This window comes from Danio rerio, chromosome 24 (assembly GCF_052040795.2).
Source record: "Danio rerio strain M-AB ecotype USA chromosome 24, GRCz13ab, whole genome shotgun sequence".
Taxonomy (NCBI): Eukaryota; Metazoa; Chordata; class Actinopteri; order Cypriniformes; family Danionidae; genus Danio; species Danio rerio.
In genome coordinates, this window is record NC_141044.1 from 44,746,300 (window position 1) to 44,763,862 (window position 17,563).

At 37.4% G+C, this 17,563-nt stretch overlaps 1 protein-coding gene across 1 annotated transcript in view; it reads left to right on the forward strand.

Annotated features, from left to right (window-relative positions):
- lama1 (laminin, alpha 1) overlaps window positions 1-17,563 on the forward strand; it is a gene marked incomplete in the record, with an annotated part of 89,484 nt that overhangs the window by 23,372 nt on the left and 48,549 nt on the right. Inside the window, 12 exon segments of the mRNA NM_001034986.1 lie at window positions 590-769; window positions 1,431-1,520; window positions 4,302-4,419; window positions 6,669-6,847; window positions 7,196-7,301; window positions 7,380-7,537; window positions 9,375-9,515; window positions 9,607-9,768; window positions 10,223-10,324; window positions 13,000-13,214; window positions 13,420-13,531; window positions 15,072-15,182. Of these exon segments, the coding sequence (NP_001030158.1) occupies window positions 590-769; window positions 1,431-1,520; window positions 4,302-4,419; window positions 6,669-6,847; window positions 7,196-7,301; window positions 7,380-7,537; window positions 9,375-9,515; window positions 9,607-9,768; window positions 10,223-10,324; window positions 13,000-13,214; window positions 13,420-13,531; window positions 15,072-15,182 (1,674 nt within the window).

A 17,563-nucleotide genomic window follows, 5' to 3' on the forward strand; every position in this document is an offset into this window, starting at 1 on the left:
GTTTAATTTCAATTATATTTTCCTTGGCAACTATCAGAAGTAAAAGATACATTTTATTTTGTTTTATTTTATTTTATTTTAATTATATTACATTTTTATTAAATTTTATTGTTTATTTAATTTTTATTTAATTTATTTTATTATTTTTTTAATTTTTAATTTTATTTCATTTTATTTTTTACTGGACAGCTGAATAAAAAATGCTTTTAATTTAATTTTTATTTTTATTTTTTACATTTTATTTACTCAATAGCTAAATAAACTGCTTTTATTTTTTATTATATTACATTAAATTAAATTATATTTTATTTACTGGACAGCTGTAAAAAAAAAACTTTTTTTTATTTTGTTTAATTTTTACTGGGCAGCTGAATAAACTGTGCTTTTATTTTTATTGTATTTTTTAACCATGCATATTTTATTTTATTATTACTGGACAGGTTTTTATATTCAATTAAATTTTATATTATTTTGAATAGACAGCTGACTAAACCGTGCTTTTTCATTTTATTACATTATTATATTACTGCACATGAAATAAACAAAGCCATGTTCTGTGAGGTGTTTTACAGTGTCAGTCTCTCTGCAGATCCACACGTCTCTGATTAACGGCCGTCCCAGCGCTGACGATCTGACACCGGAGCTGCTGGAGTTCACATCGGCGCGGTTTATACGCCTGCGCCTGCAGAGGATTCGGACGCTCAACGCAGACCTGATGACCCTCAGCTACCGAGACCCCAAAGACGTGGACCCCATCGTCACCCGACGGGTACCAGTTTACCACATTACTGCTTTAAAGAAGACCAGTTACGCAGAAATCACGTTTATAAGGAGTTGTGTGTCAGCAGTGTGTAAATATATCCAGCCTCTCATGATAAACATTAACTCTATTTCACTTGATGAGTGAAGCACTTTGATTGACATTCTCCCTTTGTACGTGTCATCAGAGGGGGAAAGCCCCGCCCACTAGTGCACATCTCTCCATCTCATTAGCATAAACAGCAGCCCTGAGTGAGAAGCAGCCGTCTGTCCATTAGCCATTAGAGTGTTTGAGCTGCTGAAGATGATGTCAGCATAGACTAAGAGCATTATAGATGTGGAGTTTTAGATATATTTTCATTTAATATTCTGCATTAATATTTAATACCTTTCTTTAAATAAATTGGAACTATACCTAAATTCAATTTTAATGATTAGTGATAAGAAAGCTGTTCAAACTTATCGAAGTTGTGCTGTGTGCTTAATATTTTTAATATTTCATGTGTGTTTCTTTGTTTTTTTCTAATCTCTTTCTTACTATACTCAATTTAATTTCTTACTTTAGTTCAATTTAATTATTAATTTCTTAATTGTAAAATTATTTTAGGGGGTTACGATAGTGTATATTAATATCTTCTGAATGAATAACTGTATTATGGTCTGTTTTTCAGTATTATTACTCCATCAAGGACATCTCAGTGGGCGGGATGTGCATCTGCTATGGCCACGCCCAGAGCTGCCCCTGGGACCCTGTTACCAAGGTAACCGTCAACACATTGGAGCTGAAGCTGCCAATCAAACTATAGTGTGCCATTAGACCCGCCTCTCTAAACAAACAAATACGTTAATGAAGTATAAATACAAAATAATCTTTGGTAACAAGTTTAAAGGGTCGCGAAACACCCAAACACATTTTTGAGATGTTGACAGTCATATATATATATATATATATATCTGTGTCTCACGATGCTAAAAACAAAAAAGTGAAAAATGCTTGTTTTGGGGTTATTTCGAGCAAATTTATTCTCCGGTTTGAAAATGAATGTTGAAGCTGTGTCAGAGCGATTAGATCCTTGTGTGTATTCCAGCGTGGAGACTGGATGTCAGTACAGGCAAGTACTACGTGACGTTTTTGAGACTTCATTATTAATTCATGACAAAGACTTGGTTCGAACCAATCAGCGTGCTCTATTGTGAATGAGGTGCAACTTCATTAATATGCATGATAAAGCTTCAAAGGCTGCTTTTACCTGTTACAATGTTCGGAGAGACGCCATGTTGTGTTGCCAACTGCAGTGATGCAGCTTTAACATTTATTTGCAAACCGGAGGAATGCATTTGCTTAAAATAATGCAAAAACAACTAAATTTTCACCTTTTTACTGAAATATATGTGTGCTAATAGTGTTTTTAACCGACACATATATGACTGTCAACATCTCAAAACATGTTTTCTGTTGTTTCATGACCCTTTAAGTCACGATTAATGCTATTAACTACTGGATTATTACATGCCTATTATTAAGATATGAACTGTTCATTAGTAGATATATTGGATGATCTTATTCTGCATCCCTAATCCTACCACAACCTAAACCCAACTTTAACCTCTATGATTAATAAAGTGCTAATAATTAGTTTATTAAGCTAGTAGTGTTAGTTAATGGTTTGTTAATGTCGTGAATTGTGACTTACAATAAAGTGTTATGGTTTTTCTGCCTATTTTATAACTAAAAAGAGTCCTTTATGGTATAAAAAATTTATTAATATTTTTAAGTGGTCCCTTATTTGGACAAGAGTCATGATACTGCATTACTATTATTTCAGAGTGAAAGTAATATGTGTATGAAGTGAATCAATTTATATTGTATACAGTTGCAGTCAGAATTATTCGCCCCCTTTATATTTCATTTTTAATATTTCCCAAATGATGTTGAACAGATTCAGGAAATGTTCACAGTATTTCTGATAATATTTGTTCTTCTGGAGAAAGTCTGATTTGTTTTATTCTGTCTAGAATAAAAGCAGTTTTTAGTTTTTTAAATAATAATAATAACAATTCATTTTATTTGTAAATGGCGCCTTTCTAGACACTTAAGGTCGCCTTACAATAAGCATCAGCAGACATGCTAAACAAATTAAACATTACTAAAAACAATCATTGACCAAACAAGTTAAAACATAATAGCGAATATAAAAGAACATAATAAAAACATGATAAAAAAATTGTTAAGTAAAAGCCTGCTTAAAAAGATGGGTCTTTAGACGTGATTTAAAATTGTGAAGACTATCACTGCTCCTAGATCTAGTAGAAGTGAGTTCCAGAGGAGCCATAGAGCTAAAGGATCTGTCTCCCATTGTGCTGAATCGAGTACGAGGTGGTACCAGGGTGAAGTTGTTGGCTGATCTAAGGGTACTAGAAGGGGTGTAGATATGGAGAAGTTCAGTGAGATATTGAGGAGCGAGATTATGAAGTGCCTTGTAAGCTAGAAGTAATATTTTAAAATCAATTCAATACTTTACTGGAAGCCAATGAAGCTGATAGAGGAGTGGTGGGACGTGCTCGTGAGATGGGGTCCTAGAGATGACACGAGCTGCATGGTTCTGAACCAGTTGGAGTTTATGGAGAAGTTTGGAAGGAAGTCCAGAAAGAAGTGCATTACAGTAGTCAAGACGTGAAGTAACTAATGCGTGGATGAGAATGGCTGTGTTATTAGTTGTGAGAGAAGGGCGGAGACGAGTGATATTACGCAGGTGGAAATATGCTGTACGTGTAATATTATTAATGTGAATTTCAAATGAGAGTGTGCTATCCAAGAGGACACCCAAACTCTTTACCTGCATGGAGGGAAAAATTGTACTGTTATCAATGTCTATAGTGAAATGATCAGCTTTATCCAAAACACTTTTAGTGCCGATGAGAAGGGCTTAAACACCATTTTAAGGTCAATATTATTAGCCCCTTTGTTATATTTGCTTTTGATAGTCTACAGAACAAACCATCATTATACAATGATTTGCCTTAATAGCCTAACTTTACCCTAATTACCCTAGTGAAGCCTTTACATGTCACTTTAAGCTGTATAGAAGTGTCTTGAAGAATATCTAGTCTAATATTATTTACTGTCATCATGACAAAGAGAAAATAAATCAGCTATTAGAGATGAGTTATTAACACTATTATGTGCAGAAATGTGTTGGAGAAATCTGCTCTCTGATAAACAGAAACTGGGGGGAAATAAACAGGGGGGTTAATAATTCAGGGGGGCTAATAATTCTGATTTCAACTGTATATGAGTTATATGTACGAGTATATGATATATATGAGTTTTATTTATTTATTTTTGTTTGTTTCCACACTGTGTTTAAATATTACTTTGCATTTATCAAAATGGCATTTTTCTGTGTGTGAGTTTGGGTGTGTGTGTATATAGTGTATATGAGTGTGTGTGTGTGTGTGTGTGTTAGAATGTTCGTGCATGTTTTTGTTTGTGCATGTGTGTGTGTGTGTGTGTCTCATTCTCTTGTCTGTTGTCTCCGCAGAAGCTGCAGTGTGTGTGTGAACACAACACTTGTGGTGAGAGCTGTAATGAGTGTTGTCCTGGATACCATCAGGAGCCATGGCAGCCGGGAACGCTCTCCGACGGCAACACTTGCGAGAGTAAGACACAATGCACTGGTCGTAACTGTAGGAAAAGTACATTGATGATACACTGATAGATAGTGATAAATAAATACATATTTAAATACTGGCGTCATGGTGGTGCAGTGGGTAGCACAATCACCTCACAGCAAGAAGGTCGCTAGTTTGAGCCTCGGCTGGGTCAGTTGGCATTTCTGTGTGGAGTGTGTATGGATGTTTCTCAGTGTTGGGTTGCAGCTGGAAGGGCATCCTTTGCGTAAAACATGTGCTGGATGGGTTGGCAGTTCATTCTGCTGTGGTGACCCCTGATTAATAAAGAGACTAAGACAAAGAAAGCACTCAGTCAAGTTGACATTATTTTGTACATTGGATTCAGCTATAATAAAATATATATTCAGCAAACTCAATTATTGTAAGCATTTAGCTGAAAACAGCATGATTTACTAAAGCTTTTAGACCTAGGGCGCTGTCATCTTGGAATATTGCTGTGTTTGACGTCATTGGGTTGGTTCCATTCCCTCAGCTGAACAGATACAGTGGAGGTAAAAGACTGAACACGGAGACTATCAAGCCTAATTTAACCCAATGCGTGACATTGTGAAGGTGGAGCTGGTGCAGATACAAGCATCAGACGTGTGTCTAATATAAAAATTAGGGATGCACATTATATCGGCGGCAATATCGTTATCGGCCGATAAATGCTATTTTTAAGATTATCGTTATCGATCCGATGTCTAAATTAAGCCGATATATTTAAGCCGATAAATTGTGTAATTGTACAGAACTGAATGCCTTGCGCATGCGTGGGGTGAACTTGTTTAGACGTCCTGTACACTATATTGGAGCTCTCCTCACATTGTTTGTTCATTCAAAGTCCGTCCTTTCTTCGTGTGGTATTGCTGTGCTTTAATAACTAACCATGTTCCTTAGCATTGTAGATATGTTTGATTGACTGCCATTTAGGGGTGTGACTATAACCGCATACCGCCATAATGAGATGATGTGCATACAAGCATGATGTTAAACTGCAGTGATGTGGTTATTATCGTCATCACCGCCCATTTTTAGTTTATTATTTATTTTTGCTCCTGAATCTTTCAGGATTGTATAGAAAAACAGAATAAAAGGAATAAAAGGCCTGCCCTAAGTATTTTCCACTTACAAATTTAAATTACAAAATGAAAACACTGACTGAATCCTTTTTAGCAACCAGCATAGGCTATTTTTATTTCAAATTTATTTTAATAAACCAGACCTACTAACTCAAATCAATCGCTCCATGGAAAATAAGCATTTTTAACGCACCGCTGTAATTTCTATATCCCAAACCCTTTTCAATATTTTTAATACAAGTCTTTATTTTAAAGATTATGACATGAGAATATGATTTTACCTCAGCGCTGCACTTTTCTCCTTTTCTCATTCTCCCTCGTGCTGAGTTCAGGTGCAGAGTGTCAAACCGGCACAAGAATATCAGTATATTAATATAGGCTTTGCTAAAAGGCTTGTCAAATGTAGGTCTTTTTTTTTTTACAGAAGGCAGAAGTTATAAACAGACACGCATGCTGCGACTGCGGTGAAGAGACAACCATCGCATATGTTGACCTATTTAAAGTAGGCGATAGGCTATAGCATATAATAATTTTGTATTAAAAAGTTTATAAAAAAGTAGCCAATATATCACAGGGGTTTGTGCAGCAGCAATTACAGTGGAGCATTAATCAAATCCTTTTTTCCTGCGGAGCGAAACAAATTCTGCACAGTTGTGTAGCGGATGGGGACGCACAAAAATATACAATTCATAAGAAAAATATTCTTAGAACGAATTTCGTTTCATACAATTTTATCTTAGTTTTTGTCGGTCAGTTATTTTTATATATATATTTATCTATATATGTATATTAGACACACATCTGATGCTTGTATTTGCAGCAGCTCCCCGTCCACAACGTCACGCATTGGGTTAAGTTAGGCTTGATAGTCTCCTTGTTCAGTCCATTACTTCCACTGTATCTGTTCAGCTGAGGGAACGGAACCAACCCTGTGACGTAAGACAGCCATATTCCAAGATGACAGCGCCCTAGGTCTAAAAGCTATAGTAAATCATGCTGTTTTCTGCTAAATGCTTACAACAACCGGAATTGCTAAAATGAAAATGATAAACAGCCATATTCACAACATCACAGGACCTTTGAAGTGCACATGAAATCCAAACTAACATATTGATTCTGTGAGCTCATATGTGTGTGCTCTCTCTCGTTTACCAGAGTGTAATTGTCACAACAAAGCCGATGACTGTTTCTACAACCAGACGGTGGCGGATCTGAAGCTGAGCATGAACACACACGGCCAGTTCACAGGAGGAGGAGTGTGTGTGAACTGCAGACACAATACAGCGGGAGTGAACTGTGAGACCTGTGCGGACGGATACTACAGACCCCACCAGGTGAGTGTCACAGGCGGAAATAGCAAGTGTTTACAATAAATCGAACGCGTTACCCAAAACTTACCCCAGACAGATTTAGGAGGGGGAATAATAATAATAATCATCATCATCATCATTAATAATAAATATGAAATCTAAACACCAAACACCAATCGCACAACTTCTGTTCAACAGCTCCATTTATCACAAAGCCTCACACATATTACAAAAGTCAGTCATTTTTTAGAGGTTACATATCTGAGCTTTTCAGGATGTTCAAGATGGCTTTCAGCTCCAGAAGTGTTTGGATTCAGCTGCTCATATGTGTGTATGTGTGTGTGTGTGTGTGTGTGTGTGTGTGTGTTTCAGGTGTCTCGATATGCAGAAGAGCCGTGTGTGGAGTGTCAGTGTGATATGAGGGGTTCAGTGAGTCCTGTGTGCATCAGAGATGATAATCACGCAAACCCAGACGCAGGTCGAGTATCGTCATCTGTTTCTGCAGATTCAGCATGAGTGTGTGTGTGCAGTGTGTGATGTTGTTTGTGTCGTGCAGGTCTGTCTCCAGGTCAGTGTGTGTGTAAGGAGGGTTTTGCGGGAGAGAAGTGTGACCGCTGTGCGTTCGGCTTCAGAGATTTCCCGGTGTGTTCTCGCTGCGAGTGTAACCTGGATGGGAGCCACAACACCGACCCCTGTATGGAGTGTGTGTGCAAGGTACTAAAACACACACACACACGTCACTCACAGGGTTGGGTAACACACTTTAAGAAAAAACTTTTAAAAAGTCTTGTTTGATTTTGTGTTGTTTTATTTTATTTTGTGTATTTTTGTTTTGTTTTTGTGTTTTTCTTTTCTTTTGTTTAGTTTTTTTTGTTTTGTTTTGTTTTTGTTTTTTTTATGCTTAGTTTTTAGTATTTTTTTTTTGTTTTGTTTTTTGTTTTGTTATGAATTAAAAATTTTTAGATTTTGTGTTTTTTGTTTATTTTTTGTTTTGTTTATTTTATTATTTTTTTGTTTTCTTTTTTGTTTTTGTTTAGTGTTCTGTTTTTGTGTTTTTTGTTTTGTTTAGTTTTTGTGCAGGGTTTTTTGTTTTTTGTTTTGTTTTGGATTTTTTAAATTTAGATTTTGTGTTTTTTTGTTTTGTTTTTTGTTTTGTTTTTGTGTTTTATTTTGTTTTGTTTTTTTCTTTTGTTTTGTTTAAATTTTAGCTTCATTTTTTGTTTAGTTTTTTGTTTTGTTTTTGTGTTTTTGTTTTGTTTTTATGTTTTTCTTTTATTTTGTTTTTGTGTTGTTTTTTGTTTTGTTTTGTTTTTTGTTGTTTTTTGTTTTGTTATGGATATTTTTAATTTTTATTTTGTGTTTTTTGTTTTGTTTTATTTTGTTTTGTGTTTTTTGTTTAGTTTTTTGATTTTGTTTAGTTTTTGTGTTTTTTTTGTTTTTTGTTTTTTTTTCATTTTTTGTTTAGTTTTTTATTTTGTATTTGTGTTTTTGTTTTTATGATTTTCTTTTATTTTGTTTTTGTGTTTTTTTTTTGTTTTTTTGTGTTTTAATTTGTTTAGTTTTGTTTTAGTTTTAGTTTTTTGTGTGTTATTTTCTTTTGTTTTGTTTTTTCTTTCGTTTTTGTTTATTTATTGTTTAGTTTTTCTGTTTTTACTTTGCTTTTTTTCTTTTGCCTTTGTGTTTTTGGTTTTGTTTTTGTGTTTTTGTTTTGGTTTTGTTTCGTTTTTTATGTTGTTTTGTTTTGCGTTTTTTTTTTTCTTTTGTTTTTGTGTTTGTTTTTGTATTTTTTTTTGGTTTTGTTATGTTTTTTTTGTTTTGTTTTATATGTGTTTTTATTTAGTTTTTGTATGATTTTGCTTTTGTTAAGTTTTCACACACGTCACACACACAGGGTTGGGTTACCTTTAAAAGTGAATTTATAGTATGAAAGTGCTGAGGTGGTTGAAAAAAACAGTTAATTGTTTTATTGGTACGTAAAGATTTTCATTTTGTTTTGTTATAGTTCGTCTGTGTTTTAGTTTAGTTTTTAGTTTATTTTAGTTTATATATAAGCAAAGACTAATAATTCAAACAATATACTTTAAATGGTTAATTTCCTAAGCATGTCCTTTTGTCTGACAAATAAAACCTTTAGTTGAAAAATATAATATTTCTTCTAAATATATTTAATGTATCTCCTTCTCTGAACTGTTGGATTGATTTACAGTATTAAATATAAGTACTTTGTAAAAAACTGTAATGAAATGACCTATAGATGTACACTAATATCTTACTTTAGTTTATCAGTGTATCAGTCATTTAGTTACAGTAGCTAGTTAGCTTAACAAATTTTTACACCCAACACTGTGAGAAATGCTGGATGTTTTTTTTAAACATTTTCTCTCTCTGTGTGTGTGTGTGTGTGTGTGTGTGTGTGTGTGTGTGTGTGTGTGTGTGTGTGTGTGTGTGTGTGTGTGTGTGTGTGTGTGTGTGTGTGTGTGTGTGTGTGTGTGTGTGTGTGTGTGCGTGCTTGTGTGCGTGCGTGCGTTTGTGTGTGTGTGTGTCCCCTCAGGCGAATGTGATGGGCTCTCACTGTGACCTGTGTAAGCAGGGCTTCTATAACCTGCAGGCCAGCAATCCTGAAGGCTGCACCGAGTGTTTCTGCTTCGGTGTGTCAGATGTGTGTGAGAGCTCCACCTGGTTCAGCAGCTCGGTACATTTATTCACACACAATCTCACCCGCACACACAAAAAAACACACAAACCAAAAACAAGTTGAAGTGACCCTGAGTGTGTCTGTTCAGGTGGTGCACAGAGACGGCGTCCTCCATCGCCTGCACCAGACCTCCATCAGCTTCTGGTCTCCAGTTTCTGATGAAAACCTGATCATCTCCAACAGATCCACAGATGCAGACCCCTCCTCTGTGTGGACATGGGCCGCTCCGGAGCCTTTCCTCAATAACAAGGTGATCTGTGTGTGTGTGTGTGTGTTTGTCTTTCTGTATTTTTATATTATGTTATCATATATATATATATATATATATATATATATATATATATATATATATATATATATATATATATATATATATATATATATGTGTGTGTGTGTGTGTGTGTGTGTGTGTGTTTGTTTACTTTGCTTTGTACTTTTATAAACCATTAACAATATATAGAAAGAGATGAAACTATAAGAAAGAGTTGAAGAATAACAAATGTTGAACGGAAATTAAATCAAAATTAATCTAAAATGACAATTCAGAGCTGCTTTTTAACTGAAGCTTGTTTAGTAACTGTTCATCATCCACACTGATGCTGTTATTTTCTTGTGTATTACTGTGAAGCTGCTTTAAATCAGTCTGCGTGTATAAAGTGCTGCATTTGTAACTTGTACATCTCCGTCATTTGTTTCTGCTGTAGCTGACGTCATATGGAAGTTTCTTGAACTACAGTGTGGCGTATGACACTTCTGAGGAGAACGTGGACAAAACACTGCGCTCACACTTCAGCGTAATTATTGAGGTGAGATGATCAGTATTCTGCGTTTATCTGGATGTATTTGTTGAACAGCGGCTCAGTGGCGGATTTAGGCAATATGGGCGATCGCCCAGGGCGGCATCTTGCTGGGGGCAGCATGGGGAGTAAAAGCTTTGAGTTATGATTTACTTTATGCAAGTGTATTAATTTAGGGTGGTAATCCTAAAATAAAGATGTTAGGGGACATTCACATTTGCCGTCTTTTGCGCAAGTTTGTTATTCTTTATGTACGACCAAAAGAAATATGGTGAAAACAAATGAACGCATGTGCACAGAAAACCATTCCCGCACGCCTCACACGCGCTGCTACTGATCCCAGTTGCACATGCATGCTGATAAAATACACACTGCTCATGCACCGAAGTAACAGCGTTTTATGTAGACATCTCAGCACGCAGTGAGTTTTGCGAGTCCATAAGGCTGAAGTTTATATAATATAATGTTGATGTTATTTTAACTAAGCATGTCTATGAAGCAGAAAGGAGGAATACTGGGTCAGGGAGGTAACTAAAGCTGCGTCCCAAATCGCATACTTATGCACTATTCTACGCCATTTTGTAATATGAATAGTGTAAGTATTGTGTTCACACTGAAAATTCTAAAAAATAATAAGTGCACTTTAATTAACCGGATGATGCACTCATTCAGCCGCTAAAGTGAAGTGTGTAATGATGGACACTTCACGCACTCAACGAACGCAGGTTTGCTTACGTAGCGGAAGGGGCGGAGCTATCACATTTACATTTACATTTAGTCATTTAGCAGATGCTTTTATCCAAAGCGACTTACAAATGAGGACAAGGAAGCAATTTACACCACTAAGAGCAACAATGAAGAAGTACTAAAGGCAAGTTTCAGGTCTGTAAAGTCTAAGAAGGGAAGTGTTAGTAATTTTTTATTTTTTTTATTTTTTTATTTTTTTGTACAGTTAGTGTGATATTCAAATAGGCAATTGCAGATTAGGAAGTGAAGTGGAGACTATCAGACGCGCATGTTGAATAACTTTATTTATTTTGGATGGTGAAAGCAAAATTCTCCTACGAGAGTGATTATAGCGCCTCCCGATGGTGAATACGGCAGTACTCACGGCAGGTATATTTGATAATTCAGTCGTTTATTTCACTGATTTGGCAACCATCAAACGTCATCAGGGAAACGGTTTGAATTTCCGCTTAGTAAAAAAAACATTAGTGTGCCATTTGGGACGCCACTACATACATATACTATCCTGTTGAGTGTGTAAGTGCATAAGTACATAGTGCATGAGTGCATAGTGTATAGTGTGCCATTTGGGACGCAGCTTAAGACTTCATAACATCAATTTTTTGCCATTAGTCGAGTCTAAAGCCTGGTTTATACTTCTGCGTCAGGTGACCGGCGTAACTCACGGCGCATGCAACGCGCGCAGCTGTGCATTTATACTTCTGCTGCTGTCTCTGTCGGTCTGCATTAACACTTCTGAAACGCTAGTGGGCAGTGAGGTGTAAATGTTCCTCTGTGTCGAGTTTCTTCTCTGCTGTTTTGCTTTTCCTGAACACTTCCGGGATGTACAAGTGACTCAAACTCGCTCATTTTGAGGTAGGAACCGGCGGACGTGCAACAACTTTAACTATGAGGTAAACACAGAACAAAACTTTCCATCCGGAGCTCCTTCACGGGACTCCACACTTGTAAACAATCACTACATTGGGTTTGCGGCATTCGCGCGGCTCTCGGTCCCGCCCAGACTCGTCAGCGCTACCAAGTCGACCAATCACAGAGCTTACGCTACGCGTTGTTGCGACGTGTAGTTACATTTTTTGAGAGGTGCACGTCAGTGACGGCGAAGGCCACGGTGAAGGGCTATGCGTCAGCGCCATAGCATACGCCGGCGTTTGACACAGAAGTATAAATCAGCCTTAAGACAACAGACAATTCTGTAAAACATGTATTTTTTAGTATTCTATAGAATTATCTTAATTAATATTCACGCAAAAGATTTTGTTAAAGTGATCCTAGAATATTACTCCAGTTGTTACATTGTTTTCCAGTTACATTTAGGATTGATTTCTGTTACTTATTTAAAATAATAATAATTTTATAATATTAATAATAATAATTTTATTTAAAATAAATATAAACAAATGGTTATATTTATTAAAAATAACTAAATATATTTAAATGTATTTATAATACATATACCTTTTTTTTTTCTCGGGAGATGTTGGAGGAGGTATATTTGGGGTGGTTTCGCTCAGGGTGCCATTTAAACAAGAACTAGAACCCCCACTGCAACGGCTGCTTCTCACTCAGGGCTGCTGTTTATGCTAATGAGATGGAGAGATGGGCACCAGTGGGCGGGGCTTTCCCCCTCTGATGACACGTACAAAGGGAGAATGTCAATCAAAGTGTTTCTGCATCAAGTCTGATTATATCAAACACAATTAATACATGTTGAGGCTGTTGGAGATATTCACACACTGCTCACACACACACACAACTTGGGTTAAACATCACATAAATGAGACTTCTGCATTATAAAATAGTACTTTATTGTGTTTATATCACTATAATGTGGCTGTGTAAACACAACAAACAGCTATCCAAATGTTGGTTTTGCATAATAGGAGCCCTATAATATCATGTGTGTGTGTGACTGAATGTGAATGTGTGTGTTACAGGGTAACGGGCGCACGCTGAGGCAGGCGCAGTCGGCTCGTCTGCTGCTGAACGCTCACACACACCAGCGTGTGTTTGTGCAGATGCTTCCGCAGATCTTCATAGACTCACACAGCGGCAGGAGCGTGCAGAGAGACGAGCTGATGACGGTGCTGGCGGACGTTGCTGCGCTCAGGGTTCGAGCCGAGCTGGAGGACAGCGCTGAGGGAACGCTCAGGTCAGACACATGCAGAACATATCCTGATGATTGCTTGACTCTGATTGGCTGATGATAGACAATACAGTCTGTACACTATAAAAACAATGGAAACCTATGGAAGGTCCCGACAATTCACAAAAACAAACCTCTGTGTGTGTGTGTGTGTGTGTGTGTGTGTGTGTGTGTGTGTGTGTGTGTGTGTGTGTGTGTGTTTCGTCCACAGGTTGAGTCACGTGTCTTTAGGTGTTGGAGACTCAAACTCCGATGTGTCTAAAATCTCTCTAGATGTGGAGCACTGTGAGTGTCCGTGGGGATATTCAGGCACTTCCTGTGAGGTAACAAACCACTTCCAGGTCACTTCATCAGTATTTTGCTGTATCCCAATTCGCATGCTGTCCATTTTAAATATTCAAGAGTTCACACTTAGCTGATGATTGATTATAAAGCTTGTTTGGCATGCTGTCCCGGGAGAGAGCCCTGAGCTCATGATCTTTGAGCCCGGGGCTCCCTCCCGTTGCAAGGCGAAAGGGGAGTTTGAGCTTAGGTACATGTAGAGAACTCCCCTGCTGTAGTAACCAATGAACAGTAAGTGAATGCTCTTGGAGATAACTATATACTAGAAGCATGTGTATGGTGCTGATTTAGATTAGTCAATTCATTTAAGCTCCATGTTTTTGGACGGTGGGAGGAAACCGGGAAACCCACTTGAGCACGGGGAGAAAGTGCAAACTCCAAACAGGAAGAAGGAGGAGTAGGGGTGGAAGGGGGGACTCTTCAAAATGAAGAGAGCAGTGGAATGAAACCCAGGGTATTTATAGCAGTTCAGGAGTCGTATGATTGGAGCATTGTGAATTGGATAATGCTAATCCAGCCGCTAGCAATCATAAGCACGTGATCCTCTCGACATTTATACATAAACTTCACGTAATTGAAAATAGAATAACTCCATCCTAAACTGTAGTGTGTTGAAGCGTCTGTACTCTAACTGCTGATTTTACCCATAATACTTTGCATGTTGGAGGTGAATTCGATTAGAACTACAAACTCAGGGAAAAGTCTAAACAAACTACAAACATGGCGGACGCACTAGACCAGCCGTCAACTAGAGAGGCTTCGGTAAAGATGTTAGAAAGACTGCTAATTAATATCTGGTCATCTGGACAACGTTTAATTCACATTTCCATGTTTTATTTGATCTGCAACAACAATGTGAACTCCTATAAAAAAATTCAATAAAAAACAGTGGTGCAGTAGGTAGTGCTGTCGCCTCACTGCAAGAAGGTTGCTGGTTCGAGCCTCGGCTGAGTCAGTCGGCGTTTCTGTGTGGAGTTTGCATGTTCTCCCTGCGTTCGTGTGGGTTTCCTCAGGGTGCCCCACAGTCCAAACACATGCGCTATAGGGGAATAGCGTAGGCAAAATTTTCCGTACTGAATGAGTGTGTATGGATGTTTCCCAGTGATGGGTTGCGGCTAAAAGGGCATCCGCTGCGTAAAAACTTGCTGAATAAGTTGCCGGTTCATTCCGCTGTGGCGACCCCAGATTAATAAAGGGACTAAGCCAACAAGAAAATGAATCAATGAATGAATGATATATATTTGTTTGGAAATTAACTTCTGAATGTATAATTATCCAAACCCCTGAGGAGATTTCTCTGCATGTAAGACTGTTGAATGGCAGATTAACACACAGCTGAATCTACAATAGCGTAGGTTATTAAATATGACTGAAGGTATGTGGATGATGTGTGGAGATGATTGACAGGGCTTGTAACTAAGCAACAGGTGCAGCATTTGTATTTGTGGACACATGGATGCACGCGTAAGCCAGTGTATGAAGTGTTTTTAACCCTGTGTTTGTGTGTGTGTGTGTCCTCAGTTGTGTATTCCTGGCTTTTATCGGGTCGGTGGGATTTTGTTCGGAGGAAACTGTCTTCCGTGCGAGTGTAACGATCACGCGACGGAGTGTGACATCAACGGAGAGTGTCTGGTAGGTTTTTAAAATGTGCAATGTTTATTTTGCTACGATAATGACCCGTTTCCACTGAGTGGTACGGTACGGGAGGCTTCGGGATGGGTCACCTTTATCAGGCTTGTGTCTCCACTGCCAAATGGTTCCAAAGGTACCCTTTTGGTGAGCGTGGTGTACGACAGATTGTTTCATTCGCCACCATTCTTGCTGGAGGAAATGTCTACAGCAGGGGTGTCCAAACTTTTTGGGCCGAGGGCCAGATGCAAAAAAAAAAACCGTTGTCGCAGGCCAAATTTTACATACATCACACAGACACGCATAGATAGATCAAGAAGTTTGTTATTTCTAATATAGACGCCCACGCGAGCTCTCTGAAGAAAGTGAAACCGCTTGTGCTTAGACGACCTCGTGAGCAACAACAGGACACGGCAGCTCTTCTTTTTTTTGGCTTTGTGGCTGTTCATTAAGACGAAGGTCTATTAGAGCTCAGGTCGACCACGGCTTGTTATTGTATGTATGTATTATCAAGCTGTAATGTCTCGGCTCTGTGTTTAAAAATTTCGCTTTGTTTGTTTTCATCCTCCTGCTTGTGCATTCGCTAGTGACGTCGATTTGTCTAGCTCCGGCTATTTGTTGTGGTAGGTACTCTTTGGAAAGGATTCCCAAAAAGTGGTACAGTACAGCTTTTTGGTACCTTTTGACAGTGGACACAAATGCAGTTTTTCCTCTAGGATTTTTTCCAGCGGTGGCAGCAGACACTGTTGGGCATTTTCCACAGATCTACCACTACATGTGGGGTTATTTCATTGACAAATGTCGTGGGCGCAGTATTCAGTCGAGATCGCATTCATGTAATAGCCTACAAGCATGTCAATCTCTGCTTAAGCGCCGATTTCCTCTGTTCTTGCACAAAACTTCTTGTGCAAATACACGCTGCTCAAGTGCAGATTTTCATGCGCCCCCCTAAGTAAACACTGCTGAAGTGTGATTTAGTGCGTGTGTGTAGCGAGTCCGTCTCCAACATTTATTAGATTTGCTAGGAATATTTATGAATGTCTCTGATAGACTTGCGGAGCGGACCGCGGCATTAATGCGTCCTGAAGTAAAGTGAAGCGGCTGTAAACTCCAGCAAGATAAAGTGATTATATGCAGAGCCACAGACCTTTATCTGTAAATAAAGTAGAGTTATGGAAACTGTGTTCATCATAACTGAAAGCTACGCTGTGTTTGCTGATCTCACGCATCATGCACCTGTCAGTCAGTCAGTCAGCACGTCACCTTAAAGGGTTAAACAGCATGCACAGCACTAAAAGTTTGCGCTGTTATTATTCACTTACCTTTTCATACGTTTTTGGTGCGATTTTAACCCGCTGTTTAAAAAACGACTGAATATTTTGAATAAGAAGCTGTAATGTAGGCGTGGCGGGATGAATTTTGGTGTGGCGCCCCGCTACGGAAGAATGAATGTAGTGGAAACCATGTAAATGCGTATCGCACCATAGTGTAAATGGGCCATCAGTTGAACAATTAATCTGAGCAGGTGAATTTAATGAAAATATATTTTGTTTCTCTTCAATCTTTAATCTTATAATACATTTTTCAGTTTAAATAATACATTTTTCATCATAAATGTCCTTTATGCAGTACTGTGAATGTTCCCACACGAATGCATTATTTTACATTGTGTAACAAAAGACTGTCTGAATTATTAAATGATGTTTATTTGTGAGTTTTGAAATAGTTTAGGGCAGGGGTTCTCAAACTGTGGTACGTGGGCTTCCTTCTAGTGGTAAGCGGAGATATCAAATGTGTCATGTACATGCTATATATATATTTCAAAATGTATTAAAATGATTTATATAGGAATATGAAATATATATATATATATATATATATATATATATATATATATATATATATATATATATATATATTTATTTATTTTTTTATTATTATTATTTTTATTTTTATTTTTTTAGTATGCTTGTTTTTTTTTACATATAACCAGGGCCAGATGGAATCGGCAGACGTTTTTTGCCATTTCTGCTGAGAAATTTGGGAAAAATCTGTGGATTTCTGCAGAATTATTTTGGGAGTATCCAGCGGAGTATCATAACTAAAACCATAATATATAAAATAAAAAGTAATAAATTACTGAATAAAAACTGAATTTGTCACGATTAGCGTGATCAAAACAATAACAAAAACGGGAACAAAAGATAGCGCATTCAAGTGCAGATTTTAATATAATATAGTGCAAAAACAGAGAACAAAAATCCAAAAATATCAATGCGCAAAGTAACAAACAAAACAAGAAACTAAAGCAGATAAACACGAACTGGACATTAGCAGGACACAAAAACAAGATCAGGAACAAACTCGATATACAAGACTTACTG